General features: G+C 48.5%; 1 protein-coding gene across 5 annotated transcripts in view; it reads right to left on the bottom strand.

Annotated features, from left to right (window-relative positions):
* The window catches only part of WWC1 (WW and C2 domain containing 1), a 173,385-nt gene that overhangs the window by 44,254 nt on the left and 103,284 nt on the right, over window positions 1-25,847 (bottom strand). For all 5 annotated transcript variants that reach the window (XM_031666591.1, XM_031666592.1, XM_031666593.1 and 2 more), the window contains 7 exons: window positions 25,336-25,415; window positions 18,207-18,336; window positions 16,200-16,346; window positions 14,849-14,922; window positions 10,630-10,872; window positions 3,188-3,277; window positions 1,224-1,759 (listed from right to left, as the gene is read on the bottom strand). In XM_031666591.1, coding sequence (XP_031522451.1) covers window positions 1,224-1,759; window positions 3,188-3,277; window positions 10,630-10,872; window positions 14,849-14,922; window positions 16,200-16,346; window positions 18,207-18,336; window positions 25,336-25,415 — 1,300 coding nt within the window. The remainder of the gene's footprint in view (window positions 1-1,223; window positions 1,760-3,187; window positions 3,278-10,629; window positions 10,873-14,848; window positions 14,923-16,199; window positions 16,347-18,206; window positions 18,337-25,335; window positions 25,416-25,847) is intronic.

The following is a 25,847-nucleotide window of genomic DNA, read 5'->3' as shown; positions in this document are numbered from 1 at the left end:
AGATGGGGTTGGTGGGGCCCCAAGCACCAGGAGTTGGCATGAATGTGCACACTGAACTGCCTCCCAGCCTAAGGCATGACAATAAAGGGGTTGGGTTCTGGGGCCAGAAAGACTCAGGTTCCTATCCCTGCTTCCTCGCTTGTTGGCTGGGTGACCTAAGGCAAGTGACATCACCTCTCTGAATCTCCAATTCCTCATCAGTGAAATGGACAGAATAGAAATAACCAATTTCACCATATATTAAGCACATTGCCCAACTCATAATACATCCCCAGTAAAAGTTAACTATTATGATTTATTATGTGGGTTGTTGCTAAAGATAAAAAGGTTTTCCCCTAATAAATCTTAGCTGTCAATGTCAGCATCATCTTCCGTTTTGAAGATTCCAACTTAAATCCCGACCAGTATCCACCAAAGCGTTCTTTCTGACCCCATGCAGAATGGGAGTCAGCTCGTATCATACTAGCTTCAAACAGACACATGGGTCCCCAGTACAATTACGATAAAATCCAAACTCCTTAGCATAGCCCACCAGGCCTTTCAGGATCTGGACTCTGCCTAGTTCTCCAGCCTCGCTGGTAACCCCTACCTCTGACTCACGGCTTCCTGGCTCCCCTTCTATTCCCTTGCTCTGACCTCAGAGATTTTGCTCTTGCTTTTCCCAAGGCTGGCTCCATCTCACCATTTAAGACACCCTCAAATGTCCTGTTCTTTCACAACTCAACCTGCCCCGGCAGTCCCACCTCCAACCTGAAAGCCTGGATCACATTCCCTGTTTTATTTCCTTTGTAGTGCTTGTTTGGTTGCAGGTTCATTCCCTGTGCCTCCATCTGAACATAAGCTTCATGAGAACAGGGACCCTGTGTGTCTTCAACACAGAATCCTTAGTGACCAACCCAGTGCCTGACACACAGCGTATCTGTTGAATGAATGGACAGATGAATCCATGTGTATCCATTAGCACAGGATGACCTGACACTTAGTTTTATAAGGTGCTAAATGTCTGTTGGAAGACAGAATCTACTACCAAAAACCCTTCGCACAGGACCTCAAAAATACTGAGCTAATAAATATCCCACTGAATAAATATACTTGTCATACAAAGACCCAGCACACAGAAAGCAGTCAGTAAATACAGACTAGAATGATCACTGGGGGTTCTGAGCACAGAGTATCTCTTTCCCTCTTCCCGGTTCCCACCCTCTGGGCATGGTGCTCTCTACCTTGGCCCAGCTGCTTGCCCTCCGTTCCTGGTTCCTCCAGCCGGTATCTTTCCTGGGTGCTGTTACCAAGGCTCAGTTCACAAAGAGTGGCACTCAGCTCCGGGTCTTCAAACTCCAGGGAGTTGAGGAAAGCATCACCAGCCAGGAGGGGGTCAGCCATGAGAGGGGAACAGGGTGGGGAGGGGGAGGAGAGAGAGGAACGTGGGGACAGGGAGGTCATGGACTTTGGGGTGCCAGACAGGGAACGCAGAGCCTGCAGGCGGCCACCTCCCTCTGCCTTCTGGGTCTTGGCCACCTCGTCCTCATGGATGGTGGTGATGCAGCCCGAAGGCCGGAAGCCGGTGGCCCCCTCCAGGAGCAGAAACTCCACCTTGCTCTGCAGCTCTGAGTCCAGCTGCTCAAAGGGGTCATAGTAGAGGTCAGTGAAGCTGGCTGAAGTGGAGGAGTCCAGGCTGGATGCAACCAGGGAGCCCCGGCTGGACGTGAGGGATCCGGGGCTGCTGCCTGAGGACAGGGACTGCGTGCTGCTTGAGAGACTGGGACACCGGGAGGGGAAGGACAGTGAGATGCACACAGTGAAGTGGGCCCCCTGAGCCCCTCTGCTGGGCTCTGGAAAGCACCATGATCTCACTAGACTTGCTTGGCAATCTCTAGGGTAGACCCTTCACCCCCATTTCATGGAAAACTGATACCCCAAGAAGGCCATATAATCAAGACATGGCAGAGCTGGGCTTTGGACTCAAGTTAGCTGCCTTAAAAGTTCACTTTTTCCTCTAGATCTGTTTCCCAAAGCTCCAATGGGCTACATTTGTATATTTTTTCATAGTTGAATCCACTATGAAATAAAAATTTCTTAATGTCTTTCTTGAAATCAACTCACTGTTTTTTTTTTTTTTTTTTTTGGAGACGGAGTCTCGCTCTGTCGCCCAAGCTGGAGTACAGTGGCACGATCTTGGCTCACTGCAACCTCTGCCTCCTGGGTTTAAGCAATTCTCCTGCCTCAGCCTCCTGAGTATCTGGGACTATAGGCGCCCACCACCATACCTGGCTAATTTTTTGTATTTTAGTAGAGACAGGGTTTCACCATGTTGCCCAGGTTAGTCTCAAACTCCTGAGCTCAGGCAATCCACCCGCCTCGGCCTCCCAAAGTGGTAGGATTACAGGCGTGAGCCACTGCGCCCACCCCAACTCACTGTTTTAATACTTTAAAACATCTATCTTAAAGAAAACTTTACATCCTAAGTGTAATTTGAAAAGCAGTATCACTTACTACAAAGAGAAGGCCACCATTAGAAAAAAATCTAATGAAACAAAATGTTGTTATTAGATGCCAGTGATGCACTGTTGTTTATGGACGCCCAGGCCTGAGGCTACTTTCTCTGCGTTGTACAGGCAGGTGGCAGAGTGAGTTTCCTAAGTCTTTTTTTTTTCTTTTTGGAGACAAGGTCTGGCTCTGTCACCCAGGCTGGAGTGCAGTGGCACGATCTCGGCTCACGGTAAGCCTCCTCCCAGGCTCAAGTCATTCTCCCACCTCAGCCTCCCGAGTAGCTGGGACCACAGGCATGCACCGCCACACCTGGCTAAATTCGTAGTTTTAGCAGAAATGGGGTTTCGCCATGTTGCCCAGGCTGGTTTCAAACTTCTGAGCTCAAGCGATCCACCCACCCTGGCCTCGCAAAGTGCTGGGATCACAGGTGTGAGCCATGACACCCAGCCAAGTCTCCTAAGACTTCCTAGTACCTGCCTGGGGCCTTCTTTGTGCTGTCAGTCTGGAGAGGTCAAGACCCCTATTCCTAGCCACACCAGGCCACGCCTGAGTCTGCTGACAATCCACTTGCTGTGCTTCTAAACGTCCACACTCAAGCCACGGAGGACAAGTGAAGGGTAGAGCCTGGGCTGGGACACTGGGGACACCCATGTCTGGCCATGCCCAGGGGAGCAGTGGCCTCACCGCCCACACTCACCTTTTCAGCTGAGAGTGCAGAGTTGCCACCTGCCGAGTGGCTTCCTCCAGTTCTCTCACCAGCTGGTTCCTCTTACTGTTTAACTTTAACCTGGAGGGAGAGAAAGCATGAGAGGGATGCCCTGAAAGGAAGCACAGGCATGCACTCTTACCCATGTATACCCAGACCCACAGGCACAAGAACTTTCCGCAAGCATTTGACCATGGCAACCAGGGAGCTAGAGCATCCACATACACTATAATCCTATGATAAGTACAGTATCACTCACCCACTATATATATATATATATCAGGCGATCTGCTAGGAACCTTAGGACACGCCTTAATTCAGTCACACAATAATGCTGCATAGTAAGAATGACTTCTACCACTTTACATAAGAGGAAATTGAGGCCCTTAGAGTTGTATAATTTACCTAAAGCTGTGGAATTAGTGGCAGAATTAGGATTTCACCCAACCATATCCTCCTCCTCTTCCTTCCTCCCTCTTTCATCTCATATTTACTGAGTGCCCATTTTGTACTGGACCCTTCCCATGGCACTGGGGATAAAGTAGTAAGTGAGCACAGTAGGACTTGTTTCTGTTCTTATGGGGCTTACACTCTACTGGGGAGAACCGATATTAAACAAATACTCAAATACCTATTTAACACAGTGTATGACAAGGTCCATCAAGAAAAAGTACACAATGGTAGAAAAGAACACAAAAGGAGAGGCCCAATTTGAACTGGCAGGTGAGCCTCTTCCAGCCAAGTGACTCTGTGGCTGAGACTGGCAGTGTGTACCCTGCCCTGTCCCTGGACCATTTTCCCAGCCTTCCCTGCGGCCAGGTGGGCAGGGCATATGACCAAGTTCTGACCAATGGGATATGAGCACAGGTAATTAAGAACAGTGGGTGTGTCTTCTTCACTGTCTCTTGCATGGACTCTCGTGGACTCAAAGTGGGAGGTGTCACAGATGGAAAGAGCCTGGGTTCCTGAATGACCACATGGAAGGCTGCCTGTTAACCGGACATACCCAATTAGACATTATACGGACAAGAAATAAGCCTGTTGTGTGAAGCCACAGACACTTTGGGGGCTGTTTCTTGCAGCAGTTAGATTCCTGACTAGTAGAGAAATGTAAGGATGGATAATGGACAGCAGTTGGCTAGGAAAAGTGCAGGAGGAAAGAACATTCCAAGCGGGGGCTTTAGCAGAGACCTCGTCATCTTGAGGTCACCATGACTGTGGGGAGGACAATGGGCAGGAGGCTGAAGACTGAATGCAGGAAGGGTGGCTGTGAGGTGTAACCGAGATGGTGGAGGCTTGAGCAATGCAGAGACAGAGACAGTGCCTGGGCTGCAGGAGCGGGTGAGGCTGAGGGAGTAAATGGGGAAGACTCTGTGGTTACTGCTATGGGCACCGAAGTGGACCTGCAGATGGCATCTGCTAAGAGGAGAAGGCTGAGGCAGGGGAACCCGGGGGACGAGAAGAGCTCTATTACGGATATGTGGGTATGAACGCTGAATAGGTGGGCTGCTGTGAAGGTCGGGGGGGCGGTCCCTATCAGATGGATCACCACCTGAATGAGATTACCATCTGCTCTGGTTTGATTTTTGTTCCCCTGAAATCCTACTTTGAAGTCCTAAGCCCCAGTACCTCCGAATATGATTGTATTTGGAAATAGGGCTTTTAAGGAGTAATTAAGGTAAAATGAGGTCAGTAGGGCAAACTCTAATCTAGTATGACTAGTGTCCTTCTAAGAGGAGATTAGGGCACAGGCACGGGGGAAGACCATGTGAAACGGAGGGAGGAGGAGGCCATCTACACACCAAGGGAAGAGACCTCAGAAGAAAGCAACCCCGCTGACATCTGATCTTGGACTTTTACCTTCCAGACTGTGAGAAAATAAATGTCCACTGTTTAAGTCACCCAGTCAGTCTGTGGTACGTTGTTATGGCAGCCTTAGCAGACTCATGCACCATCTTAGGGCACAATACAGAATCGAAAACAAGGGAAGGTCTAGGACCAAGCTCTCAGTACACACAACATTCCGAGGTTGGGTAGACTGGCAACAGTCAGCAAAGGAGCTGGAGAGAATGGGACCAGAGAGTCGGGAGAAGTTAGTGGATGCGATGGAACGTCACAGAACCGGAAGCAAAGATTTTCACCCAGGCATGCCTGGCACCAAAGCCCAATTCAGTAAACCATCTCCCTGGAGGCACATCCTTCTGTTTGGAAGAGACCTCTGGCTTTAGGACCATATTTCAGCCCCTACCTCTCCTGAAATCCCCCATGGAGGGCAGCTTGGGCGGACTCCAGGTGTGTCTCTGCCCCTGGAATGGCTCTCCAACCCCTGGAGTGCGCCCACTACAAAATAAAGGACCCTATCAAATAAGCCCGTGCCCTCGCAAACTCATGACCTGGGCTGCTCTCGTGTGTCTACTAGCCTAGTCTTTCTCAGCTTGCGGCCCACAGACTATCTGCATCAGACAGTGGGGAGTGCTAATTGAAATGCACATTCCTGGGCCCTACTCTGACCTGCTGAATCAAGAAGCCCAGGGGTAGGGCCCAGAAATCTCTCTTTTCATTAAGCCTCCCAGGTGATCTTTAGGCACACCAAGGTTTGCAAGCTGCCGCACTGCAGGGGGACGGCAGAGAGGCAGAGGCTGTGTCTTGCTCACTCAGCACCTAGCACCTAGTATAGTGCCCACCATGTAGACAGGCTCAATATTTGCTGAACGGATGACTTTTTCTCCAGATGAAGCAGGCAGAGTTTATAGCTCTGCTGAAACACCTGTATGTTATCATACATTCCATGGACAGGTGTGTACCACTGTTGGCCTCCATCCCCTCATGTCAACCTGCTGAAGAGGGGATGACTGACTAGCTGGTCCCTGGACTGGGAAGTGAACCTAGAAAGGGCTCATTTCCATGGAAAAGCCCAGTCATGCCATCCCTCTACCCACACACCCAAGCCCCCAGCACACGCCCTGCAGTAAAGACCAGAGCTTGCTCTAGACACAATGGAAAAGTGTTGAGGGGTGGGTCGGGCTTGTTACTGGGCAACTGAATCTGTGAAATTACAGAAAAGACAACAGGAGCAGCAGGAAGAGTGGCCTTCGCACGGTTCTTGGTCAGCTCAATCCCTGGCACTGTTCTTCTAGAGTCCTGCCTGAGGCTGGGGTGGGGGTGCACAGTGGGGTAACAGACAGAACCCGTAATGAACAAAATCCTTGACTTTCAACAGAATGAACAAGGCTGTGGAATCTCTTGACCCGGTATAAAAGGAAAGCTCAGGAACAGTTGAGGTCCAGGATCAAGGAGCAGCCGAGGCTCACCATTTTTACCTTGGTTTTCCTCTTCTCTGTGGAAGAAAAGCCATAGAGGTGTGGGCTGGGAGCAAATGTGGGTCCCCAATGAAGCCTCAACAGGATGATGAGGGGTCTGGGAGTTGGGCTGCCATGACATCCTGGCATTAGGGGCTAGCTACTGCTAGCAATGCACAGGTGCCGAGGCCACCTCCCAGTGGCGTTGGGTTTTGCAGGATAGATGGCACACGTGTGTGATGCCTGGCACACGCTGGGAGGCCAAGAATGCATCAAGCATGGAGGCAGGCAGAGGATCCAGAAGGTGGGGCTGGAGTCCCCACAAGCTGTAGCTCAGCACCTTGAGTGGTGGTTAAAAATGTAACAACTTGGGCTGCATCTCAGGCCAGAAGAATCAGTCCCTGGGGTGGGGCCAGGGAGCCCGTGCACTAATGAGCATCCTGCATGACTGCACACCAGCTCTGGGGAGCAGCGGAGAAGGCCCTCAGGAAGGAGGGGGAGCAGAGGGTAGGATGAGGTTTGTTCGGATGCCTGTGAGTCTGACTGATTGGTGAGCGGGGCTTGGCAGGTGCTGCAGTCAGCCTCTCCTGGATGTGTCTATTCCTGTCCTCAAAGGCACCTTGAATGCGAGGCTGTCGTGTGAAGATGAGGAGCATAATAATCTCATTTTGAGAGAGACAGAGAGAATAGAGAAAGAGGAGCGAGGGGAGAAAGAGAGAAACAGAGACACTAAAAATAAAGATACACACACATGAGAAACAAAGAGAGAAGGGAAACAGAATACCAGAGTCAGAAGGATGAGCACAGACAGACAGACATGGAGCTGGAAGGAAACAACTGCAGACACAAAGACAACTGGGGCGGCTTTCCCGTCTCCCCACTGTGGGAGACCCACAGCCATGAGCATGGTACCCCATTCCTATGGGCTTCCTCCTTAGACTCCTCTTAGGGCACACGTGGCTGCCTGCCTGCATGCGCTCCAGCTTCCCTACCACTGCATTTGCCCCAAGTACTCTCCTACCAGGCCCTCCGAGCTGCCCGCTCAGCAGCTGCAGAGGAGTGGAGGTTCTGGCCTCCCTGTACTAGCTATGTGAACTCACTGCTCCGGAGGAGCCAGCAGACCTTTGAAAGAGGAGGTTGAAGGCAATAACAGAAGGCCTTCTGAGTGGCAAGCACCCTAAAGTGAGCACAGCCTCTGGGGCTAGCAAACCTGTGGTCTTCTAATCCCAGCTCTGGCACTTCGGGATCTCGGGTGAGCCTCATCTTTCCTCATTTGTAAAACGGGGATTAACCTCAGGGTTCCTGAGAGATTTAAAAGAGATTTTATAGGCTACCGCTTGGCACAGGATGGGAGCTTCTACATGTGGTATATCTTAGGGGTTCCTAAGAGCCTCCAATTCGAGTTTCAAGAAACCAACAATTTTACAGAAGGGAAGAGCCTGGTCTAACTGTCTGCCTTCAGACCATATATGTATTTAATGTAATTACAGTAAATCCTCAACATTGTAGATAGGTTCTTGCTAACTGCAACTTTAAGCAAAATGATGCACATCAAGTTCTCAAACAACGTCATTTTTTAATAAAGCTGATGGAGCTGGCTGCAGTGGGTCACACCTGTAATCTCAGCACTTTGGGAGGCTGAGGCAGGTGGATCACCTGAGGTCAGGAGTTTGAGATCAGCCTGTCCAACATGGTGAAACCCCATTTCTACTAAAATACAAAAATTAGCTGGGTGTGGTGGCGCACACTTGTAATCCCAGCTACTCGGGAGGCTGAGGCAGGAGAATTGCTTGAACTCAGAAGGCGGAAGTTGCAGTAAGCCGAGATCATGCCACTGCACTCCAGCCTAGGTGACAGGGCAAGACTCCATCTCGAAAAAAATAGAAATAAAACATAAAGTTGATGGAAAAAAATTGGTTTCATTGTATGTAGTTTTGCTTAAAGTCACAGTTTTCCAAGAACCTACTAACAAATGTTAAATGAGGACTTAATGTATCCTGTTTTTTCCCTATTAGGCAAGTGAAACCCAAATTGGTCAATGACTTGCTCAAGGTCAGCAAGTGAGAAGCGTGTTTCTTTTGACCCAACAAGGAGTGAAGCTGCCATGAGTCTGTTCTCTTCGGCTGCTGGCTGTGGGGATGATGAATAGCTAAGGGTTTCCCAGTGGCAGTTATAGGGTCTGGGAGCAAGTGAGCGACCCAGGGAATGGGTAGAAAGACCAGGAGATACAAACAGAGGCCTAGTAAGGATCTGCCTAGGCCAGCTAACCATTTATTCTTTCAACAAACGCTAAAGGCATGTGGGCATACAGACACAGGCCTTATCCCCAAAGCACAAAATCCCAGAGAAAGCATAATGGAGTCGTGGTGCTAAAGAAGACTTCTAGCAAGGTGCTTCCAAGGACTGCAGAACACCAATTATTCAAGCTCTGTCCTTCTCCTTCTCCCACCAACGGGTGGTGGGTCAGGGCTAATCAGCTGCTGCTGCCAGTGAAGAACGGAAGAGAGGAAATGGATACACTTTGGACATTACTGCTAGCAGTTCTGACTAAGCAACTAGTGGGGAGAGATTCCCGCCATCAACGAGTCAAGAGAGTCTCTGAAGCCATGGGAAGCTAGGCGAGAACTTGGTGAACCTGATCCACCTGGCACCATGCCATGTGCAAGTGGGGCTCACTCAATTGCTAGGATGGTACTGCAGGCTGGGCACCTTAGAGCTCGAAGGCTCCCTGGAAGACCCATGGTGGGGTGACAGAGTGAGCGCAGACACGCCTCTCTAGGACTCCCGACTGCTTCAACTGAGGCACTAGGCACATTTACTTGCTTCATAAGCCGGGCTTCTTCCTCTGATTTCACTAGAAAAAGGAATTCCCTTGCTCATATTCCAAACACACACCACACACACACACTTGAAAATCACCAGCTTCACTTCTAAGCTCCTTAGGGGCAGGGACCTTGCTGAATAAAGGCTCCTGCAAAAAACATGGTGAAAATAAGTATAATAGATTTAAAGGTCATGGGGCAGGGACCATGTCTTGTTAATTTCTGAATCCCCCAAATTGCCTTGCACACACAATCCCTGCAGCAAAGGGTTTCTCAAATGAATGAGTAAACACTGGCTGATGAACAGAATGAATGAATGAACTTGAAGCTGGAGAGCGTAAAGCCTATGGTGAACACAGTGTTGCATTCGGTGCAGTGTGGGTGTGGAGGTTGGTGGGAACACTGAAGGAAATAAACAAAGACAATGTCTATGATAAGGTCTAAATTAGAGAATATAAACCAGTGGCTTTTAGGTTGTATCAGGCCCATAGATGAGGCTGATTTGCATTTTTTGAAAAAAACTTCTGGATTAGTTCCCAATATTTAAAAATAAAAAATCCAAACGACTCTTTTGTTTGAAGTACAGGCAGCTCTGGCAGCCCGAGGCCTGTACTCCCATTTGCTGCAGGAGACAGACAGCACCTGCTCTAGACCAGTGGGGTCTGTGCACTCTGGTCTGACACAGACCACTGCCAGGTAGGTCTCCAGCATGTCTGTGACCTGCTTGGCTCCTATAAGCATGCCAGTTTGCAACCCCCACCCAGAGCAGTGTTTTTCAAACTGCAAACTGCAACCCCTTACTTAGCATGGGGTGAAATCAATTTGGTGAGTCATGAACTGCACGAAACAAAATGCAATAGAAGAGAGAAAACATCAGAGGACCATCACAGGTAGAAGAGAGAAAACATCAGAGGACCATCACAGGTAGAAAGAGCATGCACTATTTTGTGAACCTTGTGTCAGGTCACAGTATAAAATGTGCATCACTGTCAAAAAATTGGAAAATGACTGCTTTAAATTATATAGAGTTATGTGGCTTAATTGAGTCAGAAGATACATTTTTGAACACCTGCACCTAAGCAGACTTTTTGGTAGCATGATTCACCATGCAAAGTACCAGGGTAGCTGGTGCACTGGATGGCGAATCATCTTTCCTGATTTCCTATGTCGGCAATCTGAGAGATCTCTGAGCTGAGCATGCTCAGGGTGGAGCCCAGGGGCCTGGAGCCCCCTCATCCTTCCGCCATCTGGGGGCTGAGGACAGACTGCCAGTGAGAGAAGGGTCCTACACACCCTGGGACCCCAACCCCACCTCTCCGTCAGCGCCTTGCTCTGGGTGTCCCGGGCTGCTTGCAGGTCCTTTTCCAGCCGCTTCCGGGCCATCTCCAGCTGCTCCACCTCCCCCTGGGTCCACTTGCGGGGACTGATGAAGCGCATCTCCTTCAGCAGCTCCTCTTTCTCGTTGATGAGGATCAACCGGTCCCTCTCTGAGTCCAGCACCCCAGGCCAGGCCTCACTGTCAAGCTTGGCCAGCTGGATCTTCAGGTTGGCGATCCTGGGGACCAAGAAAGCAAGCATGACTGGTGTGCCTAATGGCACTGCGGGAACAGGAGATGCCACGAAGAAACAGACATCTCAGAGCAATCTTTGACAGTTACTGTCTTCCTTTGATCAGCATGTTGTCTCAAGGAACCTATTTTTTTTTCTAAACAAACACATGTGGGTGCCTACCATGTGCCAACAAGCTCTGCAGGGATGGCGTGCAGACACGAACAAGGCAATGCCCTTGCCCTGTTCCTGGTACAATAGAGATGTGAATTCATCACCAGGCACTAACCTCTTACCACTGGCTGTGTGGCCTTGGGCAAGTTGCTCAGCTCTCTGAAGGGAATAACAAAAGCCCTTTCCTCATGCCATTTTGGTTGAAGGTTTTATGATATAATCTGTAACCTGCAAAGCACTGTACTTGGCATATAGTAAGTCCTCGCTACTGTTGTTATGACCCGGCGTGATCACTTATTAGGTACGTAACATTGGGCCAATTCCCTAGGCCATAAAGGTGAGAAAAACTCATTCATCAGAATAATTGGGAAGGGTGTCTGGCACATAGCAAGTACTGAGTCACTGGCAGTTCTGGACCACTAAGACTACAACTACTGACCATGTATTCTCAAGTCAGAGAGAGGTAGTGGCACTGTGTGAACAACCGTGGATTTGGGGTCAAAGGCCTGGAGTTGGAGTCCTGGCTCGCTCTGGCCTTCCTGATAGAAGGGACCGTTTCTCAAGAAATCATTTTGGTATCACAAGCTTCTAGCACAGTGACTGGTATACTGCAGGCACTAAATAAGAGTTAAAGGAAAAGAGCTGACAGCCTTATCCCTTAACTGCTCTAAGACTCAGTATCCTCATCCATAAGGCAGAGATGACATGCTACCTATAGGGTGGGTTATGTGAGAACACAGCATTAAGAGCCCTTTATACATTGCCAGGTGTTATATAGACCTTCGGTATTATTATCATTGAGTCAAAATAAGATTCACAGTATAACAACGAATACTGCTACAAATAGCTAACAACAATCATGACATCATCCTTTAGGACTTGGCCTCTGCAAAGTACCATCAGCTCTCATGCCCTGGCCACCCCACCCCTAAAGGGTAAGATAGGAGTTTGTTCACCTGGTTGGACAGATGCCCAGGGAGGATATGATACACCTAAGACTGCAAATCATAAACGTGGCCAATACTTGTTGAGACCAGAGGACTCTGAACTCCCAGTTCATCTTACCTGCAGACAATGTGGCCCATTTCTTACTTTATCAGAACACTGCTGGGGACAAAATTCACCATGATGTGTAGCAAAAATTCCACGTAGAGAAACCTAGCTAGATTTGCTTGTTCCCCAGCCAAGTATCCCAGGAGGAATTCCTATACACATGACCCTTGATATCTGCAGGGGATTGGTTCCAGGACCTACCCCAGATACCAAAATCCATAGATGCTCAAGTGCTTTATATAAAATGGCACAGTGTTTGCATATAACCTATGTACATCCTCCTGTATACTTTAAATCATCTCTAGATTACTTATAATTCCTAACACAATGTAAATGCTATATAAATAGTTGTTACACTATATTTAAAAATTTGCATTATTTTTAATTTTTTTTTTCCTGGATATTTTTGATCCTTGGTTGAATCCCCATGGGTAAGGAGGACTGACTGTAGTTAGTTATTTAAATTTATATTCATGTATACAGTAATCTATCAAGATTGGCTTTGAGACAATTTTGTAGCTGCTGTTCTCCAGTACTTTGAGAATGAAATGGTATGGTAAGGCCTGGCAGAGGCTCCCCCATATGCAGGACATTGGGAAGTGACTGATGCTTTATTGGATGTACTTTCTCTTTCCCTATGCCAATGCTCCTTAAATTTCGGGCCACATCCCTTTAAGAATCTGATAAAAACAACTAGTCTCTCTTCTCAGAAACGCATGTGTGACAAAACTTGACATCCAATGATCAGACCCTCCTTGCATTACTGACACCTCCCTTCCCCTCTTTCAAGTCCTGCAGCTTGCTTTCCCATTGAGCAGGCTGCTCTGTCCTTTACACTAAAATGAGCTTCGGTGGAAGGGGGAAGCAAGTGGCTGGATAAAGTCAGATGAGCTAGGAAGCTCTGTGATGAGAAGTCTAACGGCTCAATTCCAGAGGGAACACTGCAGTCCTTTAGTGTCTCTAGGACTGACCATCTAAGATAGGCATTCCTGCAGGATGGAACAGATCCAAGGTTCAGAGCGGTCCCCTTCAGAGAGGACAAGAAGTGGCTGTCCAAATACAGAGGTCTTGCTGTTTTGCTGGACCCCTGGGGGAGCTGAAATAGTACATAGGACATCTGTTTCTTTCTACCTGACCAGTATTCAATTCGTTCTTCTTTTGTTAATAATATTCCAATTTGTCTTTGGGAAACCACTCCTTTCGTACTTTCAAGTCACCTGGTTCCCATACAGCCGACCCTTCACAGCACTGGAAACATGACGCATGCCTAGATCTTTAGAGAATTCTAATTTTGCCCACCCCTAGCTGCCCTGTAACAATGCTTGGTTCACCCAAAAAAGGCAGGGAGTCTCAAACCCAAGGCTGGTTAAAACTATTGGGAAAGGTAGGCCCCCTTTCTGCAGGGATTGCTAACCTGGTAGTGTGTAAGCTCCGAATTGCTGGGAGTTGCCTTGTCACTTTGACAGGAAAGTCTGCTGTAGAGTAAAGCCAACATAAAGGCAAGCAGGGTAAAGAAAGGGAGAGAGACTGAGTCTGTGTAACATCATCTGAGTCCCTGGATCCAGCTGTGCCTGAAGGTAGGTATCTTAGGACTTTGGAGTTAAATAAGACAATACATTCCCTTTTTTGCTTTCTCTGGTTTCTATCAGATTTCTGTCGTTTCCACAAAGAGTTCTACTATTCACACAGAGTTGGCAGAGGGGCAGAGCTGGGCACTGCCATACTTCACCTGGCCTGGCTGAGAAGGTCCACAGGCCAGACAATTTAGGAAGGAATGGATGCAAAGTGCCTGGCTTCCATCCACACCACAATGCCCAGGGCATTCTTTGCCAGTAATGCTGGCTCGGAGTACAGGAAGATCATGAACTTGAAGCCCGATTGTCCAGGGTTCAAATTCTGCCTCTACCATCTGGAACAGTCATGAAATATCTTGGTCTTACCTTTTTCCTGTCTAACATGGAGATAATAAGAGAGACCCTCTGCTAGAAGGTTGCTTTTAAAATTAAATGAGAAGATGCATGCACAAAAGTTTTAGTACAATAAACAATCTCAGCCAAGTGTCGTGGTGCATGCCTGTAATCCCAGCCACTCAGGAGGCTGAGGTGGGAGGATCGATTAAGGCCAGGAGTTCAAGACCAGCCTGAGTAACATAGTGAGACCCTGTCTCTAAAAAAGAAAACAAAGTAATTAAAAAAAAAATTTGTTTAGGCCTGTAACAGATGCTTTAAAAATGTCAGCTTTGATTATTATTTTGATTTTATTTGTGGTAGTGGAACCCGACTGCTTAGGATTCTGTGAAGCCACAGAACATCTAAACCCAGAGGTCTATACTGCTTAAAAGCCCAGCTTGCTTCCAGCTGTGCAGGAGACACTGAAGCGGGTAGTGTCCACAATCTTTTTAACCTGTTGCTGAAACTCCAGTTGTGCTCCTTCAAACCAAAATGCTTACAGGATCATGGGAAAGCCTCGGTTACAGAAATCAAGACAGGCAAGTGGGAAGATAACTCGGCTTTGAGATTAAACAGATCTGGGTTCAAAGCATAGTTTCACTCTCTATCTTGTGAAGTGTCCTGGGTGAGTCATTTCCTCTCTGAATTTCAGAGAGGATGAAAATATAAAGACGATAATAACTATCTTCATAATCTTTGTGAGGATTAAAGACGACGAAGTGTATGAAAAGCCAAGCACAGAGCAGGCATTCTACAATAGTAGTTATTATTTTTGAACCATCCTGCCCCTGGCCCCAGCCCAATTACCTTCTTTTGGCCTCTTCATATCGAAGGCGCAATCTGACCTTCTCTGCCAACTGATTGTTGCTGTTGATGCTGAACTGGAGGAGAAGAACGAAGTCAGGAATTATGTGGCTGTTGTGGCCGGTGCTGAGTTGGGTTTCAAGGGCTCATGAGAGACTTGGCAGCTTGAGTGGGCAGTAGCCAAGAATAGCCCCCGCTGATGGGGCTGGCGGTGCAGATCGCAGGGAAGCTGGTGAAGCAAACACACTTTCCTCCCTTCAGGCCACGGGAAGAGCCATACACTCAGACATCGATCACTTTGAAAACAGAAGCCAAAGGCCCAGAATATCATCTTGCAGCCCCCAATGGCTTGGCTTGGTGCCAATTCAAGCCACAGAAGCGTGGAGGACAGTTGGTGAGGAGGAAACAGGGATAGTCAATATCAAGAAAGCCATTCTGGGGGCACTGGGGAGGGGATCCATAGAAAACTCAGAGAGGCTGCAGTCAGGAGTGAAACACTGGGTAGGTGGGGAGAAGACCCCAGCACTCACAAAGAGGGGTACAGTTCCTTTACAAATACTTTGGCCTGCAGATGGCTAGTAGCTGGACCCATGGTGGTGTGGGGAAGGAAGGGACAGCCTCTTTTGCTGTGTTAGTCTATTAAGAGCAGCAAGAGGCTACAAGGCTCACCGGTCACCCTTGGACAAGTGGGAAGACAGCTATGGAACTCAGGAACAGCATTTAGAGGCTGTTTGCCACAGAGGCTGGAAGGCGGATTCGTTCAATGTTGCTGGCTCTAGTAAAACAAAAGCTCTCCAAAAGTTACGAGGCACCGTGGGTCAGCCCTACTCTAACCTTTTCCTGAGCCACATCTGGACAGCGCTTTCACTATTCATAACTAGGACTGGAAAGCTTAGGAACTGGGAGTCAAGCAGCTGCCTGAAAGCTGCATGCATTGTTTTGAGACTAACAGGAGGAAAATATCCTCTGCTGTCCAGTTGGGGAAAGAAAAATGGAAACAGAACTGCAAAAGAGTATGAAAAAAACCAAACCAAAACAAAACACAGAGAAAGACATTTTGTCCTTTAAACATGCTTTCTGTGCAGCATTAAGAGACGCTAGCACCTGGCCAGGCAATATTAAGGGCCATGGTGTTCGTCACTGCAGGCTTTTCCTCCGTGGCATCACATCATATCTTCCTGGGGCCAGGAGGTCTGTAAGAGAACAGAGCTCCAGAGGGCTGAGGCAGCAGCCAGCGCCGCAGAGAGCCCCTGGCCAGCTCCCTGGTGAGCCATGAGAAGGCAGCTGCCCACTACAGCAGCCTCCCAGCTGCCATCCTGTGGAAGGCCCCCAGCATCCTGCCCTGTCTACTCACGCTTCCCGAGATGTCTGTCTGGGAGCTCACGTCCAGGTACTGTTTCGGCAGCGGGAAACTCGAACTCTCCAGAGAGCTGCTGCTGGACCACAGGTCTGAGTAAGACCCCCTGTCGGTGCGGAAGCCGTCCTTCAACATGGCAAGGCTCTGAAGGAAGGGAGAGCAGGGTCAGTGATGCGCCTTCCCAGGAGGGAGCTCTGGGTCTGCCACGCTCCCCATGCTTCCCTCTCTACCGTCCCTTAATTTAGGAACCCATGCCCTCCCCAGACATCCTACTGATCCTGTGATAGAGAGTTAGCACCGAGTGGGTCCTTGCTGTGTGCCAGGCTCTGTGCTGGGCCTATGACATAGGAGAAACCGGTGTGGATGCCGACTCTGGAGCCACACTGCCCTAGTTGGAACCCCTGCTCTGCTGCTTCCCAGCTGTGTGACTTCACCTAGCTGAATAACCTCTCTTTGCCTTAATTTCCTCTCCTGTAAAATGAGAATAATTGGCTGGGTGCTCATGCCTGTAATCCCAGTGCTTTCAGAGGCCAAGGTGGGAGGATCACTTGAGGCCAGGAATTCAAGATCAGCCTGGGCAACATAGCGGGACCCCCATCTCTGAAAAAAAAAAAAATTTGCTGGATGTGGCGGTGCATGTCTGTAGTTCCAACTACTCGGGAGGCTGAGGTGGGAGGATTGCTTGAGCCCAGGAGTTCAACGCTGCAGTGAGCTATGACTGTGTCACCGCACTCCAGCCTGGGCAATAGAGCGAGACCCTGGTTCTTAAAATAAAAAAGGGGAGGGGGAAGAATCACAGGTCCTATCTCACAGGGCAATCATCTTGATTAAATGAGATTAAACGAGATGACAAGTGAATACAGCCCATACTCAACAACTGTCAGCTTTACCAGAGTCTCACTGAATCCTGACAATACTCATGCAAAGAATGACCTATGATTATCCCCAGTTTATTGATGAGAAGCTGGCAATTGACCGAGGCAAGATTTGGACCTGGTCTATCTGGCTTAAGGCTCTGCGATCTCAACCACTAATCAGAACAGGAACATGCCTCACTGTCCATGAGGTCCTCATCTAAATGTTTTGACTGGGCTGCTGTCCTGGGCGGTAGCTTCGAAACTGTTCTGTTTGTCATAGAGCATACAGCTTCCTCCACTAAGTCATTTACAGCATCTCTGAGGACTCCTAATCTGCCAGTGAAATATCTGAGGTCAGGGTGGTTCCTGGAAGCAGAGGTGATATGTACAGGGGGTAAGAGGATGGGTCTGTGAGTCAGGGGTTCACAGGTTTGAATCATGGCTCTAGCTTCCTCTCTGAGTTGTACAGTCTTTTTTCTGTAGGATGGGGATAAACTCGGGTTGATTTAAGAGATGAGACATGATGCATGCAAAAGGCTTGGCATAATCACCTGGCACATTACATAATATCTATTATAATTTGTTCAGTTCCCAGCATAGAGGCAGAACACACAATGAAATGCTTATAGAGATGCTACATTTTGATGTCAAAGGTTAATGATGTTGAAACCACCTCTCTCCATTTGATTCTTTGAAAAATAAGTCAGAGGCCAGGTGCACTGGGTCACGCCTGTAATTCCAGCACTTTGGGAGGCTAAGGTGGGAGAATCACTTGAGCCCAGCAGTTACCAAGACCAGCCTGAGACACATAGCAAGACTCCCTCTATTAAAAAATAAAAGTTAAAAAAAACAAAGAAAAAATAAGTCAGGTAATTAAAGCTAGTGGCAAGGATGTGGCCTTTGGACTAGGCCAGATGAATTCCATTCCAACTCTGCCATTTACACTAGCTGTGTGACCTTATGCAAGTCACTTAATGCTTCTGAATCTCCACGTCCTCCTCTATGAAATGGAACCAAAACCCCAAGAAGACTGGTAATGAGAACTCAGCAATGTGTGTACCATGTAGAAATAGTTTGCGTAAGACTGGCATACAGGAATACTCAGGAGAAATCAAGATGGCACCCACATCAACAGGAACTTGCATACCTTAATGAGATCTTGCTTTTCCTTTTCCCCACAGGTAATAGCCTTTTTGATGGCTTTTGTTTCTCTCAAGACAGCCTGAGCTTCATCCAGTTTGTAGCTGCCCTGAGCATCAGACATTTTCTTATCGATTCTAGGAGACAGTTAATGGGAAAGGTCAGCCTTAGATAGGGTGAGGGACAGGGTATCCCCAGGGGAAAAGCACAGACCACAGGACTTCAGTTCCTTAAGAAGGCCCCTCCCTCTGTCCTGCTAATCCTGCCTCTGTAGGTCCCACTTGTGGGATAAGGCACAGAAGGTCCCGGGCTGGGCATGGTGGCTCACACCTATAATCCCAACACTTTGGGAGGCCAAGGCAGGTGGATCACTTGAGGTCAGGAGTTCAAGACTAACCTGAGGAACATGGTGAAACCCCGTCTCTCCTAAAAGTACAAAAATTAGCCGGGCATGGTGGCACATGCCTGTAATTCCAGCTGCTTGAGAGGCTGAGGCATGAGAATTGCCTGAACGCGGGAGGCAGAGGTTGCAGTGAGCCGAGATCACGCCACTGCACTCCAGCCTGGGAGACAGAGCAAGACTCTGTCTCAAAAAAAAGAAAGAAAGAAAAGGAAAAAAAAAAAAAAAGGCAGAGAAGGTTCCTGTTATATAGCCAATGTGTGGGGGTGCAGAAGCAACATTGCTCGTGAAGTTAGTGTCCTCTAAACATCAGCTCTTATGGGAAACCTTTCCTGATTACTTCCCTGGGTCCTCCAGGCTGGGTAGGAGCTTCCCATATACATCACACATAGCTGTGACTCTGCAGTCGTTACATTGTGTGACAGTTTATGTATCATAGTTATGTGGTAGCATCTTTGACTTGACTCTGGGAGGCTTGGGAACAGAAGGCAGAGTTGAACATGTTTGTCTCACTCTTTTTTGGAGGGAGGGCAGGCTGTCCTGTGCATTACATGATGTTTAGCGGCCTCCCTGGCCTCGCCCCACAGGATGCTGTTGGTACCCTCACCCTGAATGGTGACAACTGAAAATATCTCCAAGTATTACCTAATGTCTGTTGAGGGAGAGGGAGCAAAATCATGCTGGTCAAGAACCACTGTCTTTAATAAGCATGTGTTGAGCTAATGAACACAATGAAGAAAAGGACAGAAGGATGAAAAACTCCCAGCCCTACTACCCATTAGTAGGATGATCCTGGGGTCGTCTCTCAAACACACAGAGCCTCGGTTTGCTCCTCTAAAAAGCCTGGAAAACGTTATCCGCCTAACCCACATTCATGGAGTTGTCAGGAACATCAAATGGAATACGGGATGGAACATCTTGTGATAAACTAGGAATTACTGTACAAACATAAGAGATTAAAATGCTTCTAGCCTGGAGAGCTTATTGGCTCATCCAGGCCTTACATACAGGTTCATTTTGATGGGGGAAAAATTAAAAAAAAAAAAAAGCGGGATGTGTCCTGATGTAGTTTTCTGAAGGTCAGACCAAACCAGACAGGCAGGGGTGAGCTTCTGGAGAAGGAGGGCCCAGGTGTCAAAAAGGTTCTGGGGACAGAGATGCATTTTAACTACATCACACTTTCACCACAGGCTAGGCCTGAGGTTTCAGTCCAAGGTGGAGAAAAAGGAGTTTTACAGTCTGCGGGAACACCACAAACTCATTATTTCAGCATGAGGAACTGCTCACAGGCATTCCTTTGTGGTTTTCTGCTACAGGCCAAACTGTCCTGGGCTAAAAATAACCCTCATGGGGAATCCTGAGCACGAGCAGGTTTTCATCCTGGCCTCATCCTCTGCGCCTCCGAGCAGAGGAGAGAGCAGGCATGGAGCGAGGTCTCAACACAGCCTCCCTCTGCGGTTACTTCAGCCTCCATGGAGAGAAAACAAAGGCCCGTTTATGTCTCCCCACTAAAAATAGCCCGTCTATTCCTTTCCAGGACTCGGGCCTGGGCAGGCCTATCAGGTCGGCAAGGACTGGCCCCAGATTTAGTCTGAAAAATTAGTCTGAGGGAGCTTAGAAGATGCTCCGTGGCAAGGAGGCTCCCCAGAGCCAGTGTCCGGGACAGGCAGTGGCCCTGCTGCAGACGGGCATAGGAGGTGCAGGGAGACATTGTTTGTTGGAGCATGTCCGAGGGCTGGGGACTCTGGGGAGGGGGCTGTGCCCAGCTGTCCTCTGTCAACAGGGCGAGAATGGCTTCGAATCCCTGGCAGGATGAGACAGAAGCAGTTTGTCTGCTGGGCTTCCGATAGCCTCTACCTGATTTCTTCAAGGGCCTTAGCAACCTGGCCTCTGGAATTTGGCTCCAGAGAGCAGCTCTGAGAGGGAACACTCTTGGGACGAAGCTGGGTGCGGAGGGGGTGGGGGGAGAACAAAGGGTCACCATTATACACTCGGTGAATGAATCTTTTTTTTTTTTTTTTTAAGGGAAAGAAAAGTGTGTGTGTGTGTGTGTGTGTGTGTGTGTGTGTGTGTGTATGTGGGGATACATGTGTTTTAGGATTTCCAAATCCCTCAGCTGTCTTCTCTTCAGGCCTTTAGAGATTCACACACCCGGCAGCCACAGAGAGGTGGGGCAAAGGCTGACAGCAGCCGACTCCTGGTCCTGTCCAGACACCTCCTACCTGGGCACGGCAGGGCGAGGCGCTGCACTGCCCTCCTCCCATAGCGGGAGATGCCTGGTCTCCACTCTTCTCTATTAGAAAGGGAGCTGGCAAGTCAAAGTCCCAAGCTTTCATCTTGATTTTTCTTTGCAACCTCCTCCAAGAGGCAACTTTTAATCCTCATCAACCTTTTCCCTTCTCTCTTTTTTAAACAGGTTGCTGACTATGAATTGAACCAATATGGATTCGTGGCCCAGAGTAACTCAACTGCCCAAGGAAGCTTAACTGGTATCATCACAATCATGACAGGTGACATAGCTGCTCTTAAAAAACAACAGAGCTGGCCGGGCATGGTAGCTCATGCCTGTAATCCCAGCACTTCGGGAGGCCTAGGTGGGCAGATCACCAGGTCAGGAGATTGAGACCATCCTGGCTAACATGGTGAAACCCCATCTCCACTAAAAATATAAAAAATTAGCCAGGCATAGTGGCATGTGCCTATAGTCCCAGCTAGTCAGGAGGCTGAGGCAGGATAATCGCTTGGACCTGGGAGGTGGAGGTTGCAGTGAACCGAGATCGTGCCCCTGCACTCCAGCCTGGGTGACAGAGTGAGACTCCGTCTAAAAAGAAAGAAACAACAGAGCTTTTGGCTGCTAAAGAGAAATTTTCTAAAAGGGGAAATTACATGTGGTTAAAGTTATCCTGGAAATTCCTTAAGGATAAGTTGTACCTTTCCCCATGTTCTGCCATAAGAGTAGCCACAGAAGTAGAAGTGACTGGAGAGCATCTGTTAGACTCTGAAAAAGAGGCCTTACATTTTCTGGGAATGAGGAGGGAGTTATCTGGGATGATGCTGGGAAGAGAGGTATTAAGACATGAACTTCAACATCCAGTAGTCCTGGGTTTCAGCCCTAGCCCTGACACCTGCAAGCTGGGTGGCTCTGGGCATGTTTTCAACCCCGCCAGTGCCCTCATCTGTAATATATGGCAGGACAGAAACTTCTCTTAAAAGGAGGTGAAGAGAATGAAATGAGGTGGCTGGTGTGAAGTGCTTCCCCGGCACACCGTCTAGCCCAGGGCAGATGTAGAGTTCATCCGAGTTCCCTTCCCAATACAAGCAGGCAACCAGCTAGAGGTCACTACCCCAGCCCACTCTCAAGGAGCTCTTCCCTCATGCCAGACACTACCACACACTTGACACGGATTTTCCAATTCAATCTTTACAACCCCTAGTTTTTCAAATGAACTCAAAGCTCACAGGGGTTAAGTCACTTTTCCAAGGACCCAGGGAACTGGGATTTGAACCCTGACCACCTGCCTCTCAAGACTACATTCCTGACTCTCTCTGCCAAGGTGTACATTAAAGGAGGCATCTTCCTCCACACTGGACGCAGAGCCTGGCTTCCGGCTAAGGAGTGTGGGCGGCTGGAGCTGCCATGGAGTCTTATCTGGGCCTGATATCAAACATGGGGCAGACGGAGAGGGGAAGAAAGGAGGCTTGTCTTTGGGGTTTCAGCATCAGCTTACCAAACAACAAGAGTTTTCAATGCTGCTACAGGGTGACAAAGTGGTAAAACAGGTTTGCGGTGGCTCAGAGAATAATGGGAAGTGTTCTAACCAGAAGCTCTTGAGGACTGCAGGAGCCAGGAGGCAGGGAGAACCCATTCAGTAAGATGACGGGAGTGAGTAGCCCTTAAACTGTGTGCTCAGAAGCTGTTTTGCTGCAAAGTGGAGGAATCAGGCTATTGCTTTAATAGGTCAAAAATAGGCATTTTCTAAGCTTATAACTATTGCTCCAAACTGTCATTGGTGCTACTGAAGATTACCAAGAAGCATAAAGCATGGTTCCAGGTCTTAACAATTCAGAAACTGGTTTGAGAGACAAGATTGGTATATGTATATACACATATATGAATAACATGTATATAACAAAGATGTAAACATATAGAAAGCCATACTTTGTAAGACACAAAAATTACAGACAATTTGTAATAATATAAAGCCATATACATATTTCTTATAGCATGTGTATAGACATCCAAAGGCTTGGGGCTATGGCCACAGAATGATGAGGGTAGATTTGAAATTCATGGAATGAGGAAAAGGTATAGTAGTCAGGGAGAGACAAAAAGCAAGAAATAGCCATCCATGCAGGTGTGGCCTCCCTGGGAATGTAAGTGAGATGCCCCCTTGGAAGGCAGAAATCTGCCGAGTGTCCTGCCTAGAGCTTCTGAGAGGGCTACCAGGTGACCTTCGTAATGATTGTCCAGTGAGCCCACTGGACACACTGAACACAATTCAATGAATGAGTCTCAGTTACATGCTGTAGTTAATAATAACAATAAGCTAACATCTTTCTCTCTCCCTTTCTTAATTTCTTTCTCTCCCCCCCTCTCTCTTTCTTCTCTTCCTTTTTTTCCTTTTCTTCGAGACAGGGTCTCACTTTGTCTCCAGACTGCAGGGCTTTCTCTCTCTCTCTCTTTCCTTCTCTTTCTCCCTCCCTCCCTCCCTTCCTTCCTTCCGAGAGAGGGTCTTACTTTGTCACCCAGACTGGAGGGCTTTTTCTTTCTCTCTCGTTCTTTCTGTTTCCTTTCCTTCCTTCCTTCTTCCCTCCCTTCTTTCCTTCCTTCCTCCCTCCCTCCCCTCCCCTCCTCTTCTCTTTCTCTCTCTTTCATTCTTTCGAGACAGCGTCTCACTTTGCCACTCAGACTGGTGTGCAGTGGTGCAATCAGCTCACTGCAACCTCCCACTCACAGGCTCAAGCGATCCTCTCACCTTGGCCTCCCAAAGTGCTGGGATTACAGGTCTGAGCCACCGTGCCCAGCCACAATAAGCTAACCTTTCTTGAGTACCTGCTAAGTGACTCAGTTTTCTCATCTATAAAATGTGAGTAGTTAGATAACAAAGCATTCCTTATAGTGTTGCTGTAGGATCAAAGGAGCACACTTGCTGGAAACACTGCAGGGGTTCTCTGGCACAGAGTAACTGCTCAACAAAGCTTAGCTAGTATAGTCACAATCAGGACAGGTAACACAACTACTCTTTTTTTTTTTTTTTGAGATGGAGTCTTGCTCTGTTGCCCAGGCTAGAGTGCAGTGGCACATTCTCAGCTCACTGCAAGCTCTGCCTCCCTGATTCAAGCGATTCTCCTGCCTCAGCCTCCTGAGTAGCTGGGATTACAGGCACCTGCCACTGTGCCTGGCTAATTTTTGTATTTTTAGTAGAGACAGGGTTTCACCATCTTGGCCTGGCTGGCCTCGAACTCCTGACCTTGTGATCCACCTGCCTCAGCCTCCCAAAGTGCTGGGATTACAGGTGTGAGCCACCACGCCCGGCCACAACTACTCTTAAGAAACAACAAAGTGCCAGGCATGGTGGCTCACGCCTGTAATCCCAGCACTTTGGGAGGCCGAGGTGGGTGGATCACAAGGTCAGGAAATCGAGACTATCCTGGCTAACACGGTGAAACCCCATCTCCACTAAAATACAAAAAAATTAGCTGGGCGTGGTGGTGGGCGCCTGCAGTACCAGCTACTCGGGGGGGCTGAGGCAGGAGAATGGCGTGAAGCCAGGAGGCGGAGCTTGCAGTGAGCTGAGATCGCGCCACTGCACTCCAGCCTGGGTGACAGCGTGAGACTCCATCTAAAAAAAAAAAAGAAACAACAAAGCTACTGCATGTTCTCACTTGTAAGTGGGAGCTAAATGATGAGAATACATGGACACATAGAGGGGAAAAACACAGACTGAGGCCTCTGGGAGGGTGGAGGGTGAGAGAAGGGAGAGGATCAGGAAAAATAACTAATGGGTACTAGGCTTAATACCTGGGTGATGGAATAATCTGTACAACCAACCCCCATGACACAAGTTTACCTGTATAACGAACCTGCACATGTACCCCGAAGTTAAAATAAAAGTTAAAAAAAAAAAAAAAGAGAAGACGAAGACACAACAGAGCTGTATTTTACCTGGCCACAGCTCAGCTTCTAAAGGTGAAAATTATACTTGGTGAAAGTTATCCTGGAAACTCCTTAAGTCACCCATAGAGCACAATGTACATGGCATCGTGCATACTTTTCTGGTAATTGGTTTTCGCTAGAAGAGATCATTATTCCTTCAATGAAGCACTTAGTGAGTGCTTTTAGGGGATGTGGAAGAAAGGAGTGTGTTTTGTTTGCGTGCATATGGGACCCTACTGGATCAACTAGAGATGAGGCGTGTGCACAGAAATGCTCGGCAGTGCTTGTTTCTGTGACTGGATAGTAACACTCGGCTGAGTGGAACAGATCTTAATGGCTTCAGAAGTCCACAGAACAATGAGAGTTCTGTGGTCTGAAATGACTCCCCTTTCCTCTTTCCAAATCCCACTCTTGGGTGGCAGTATCTTCAGAAAATGCCAGTGGAATAGAACTTGAATGATGAGAGAGCCACATTTTGAGAAGAGAGGAAAAGGATTGAAGGAGAGAGAGACAGAGAGGGCAGGAGGGGAGCCTGGGTGGGGAGCAGCCCCCATGCTCTGCGACACAGGGTGCACTTACTTCTTCAGGGTCTGAAAGCCACGCTCTTTGAACTGCAGCTCGTGCTGGAGATGAACCATCTCTCTCTTCAGCTTGTTGACCTGGAGGGCAGCAGACCATACACGGGGCTGGGTCAGAGGCTGACAGCAAGGTGCAGGCTGCCTTCTCCCTAGAAGGGGAATGCAGAGCCTCCCACTGCACCTGCATGGTCAGCACCCATCGGGCCACACTGGTCAGAGCCCCCTCCCATCACCGATGTTGGCCTTGGTCTCTGCAGATGCCCATTCAGTCAACATCCCAGACAGTGTTTCTGTAGGTCATTCCTAGCCAGTCCTTGCTCCAGGGAAACAGGAGGTGGACAGGAGCTGACCTGGGATAGAGTGGGCCTTCCCACTTCCCTGCTGTGTGACCTCTCTCAAGCCATCTTGCCATCCTGAGCCTCCCTTTCCTGTTCTGATGGATGAGGACAATGGCAATTCCCAGGGCCGTGGATCACTTAAAGCTGGCAGAGGCCATGAAAGTGCTTCACGTCG

The sequence above is a fragment of the Papio anubis genome, chromosome 5 (assembly GCF_008728515.1).
Source record: "Papio anubis isolate 15944 chromosome 5, Panubis1.0, whole genome shotgun sequence".
NCBI lineage: Eukaryota > Metazoa > Chordata > Mammalia > Primates > Cercopithecidae > Papio > Papio anubis.
The sequence above is the reverse complement of the archived record's forward strand: the minus strand, read 5'-3'. Positions and strand labels throughout refer to the sequence as shown.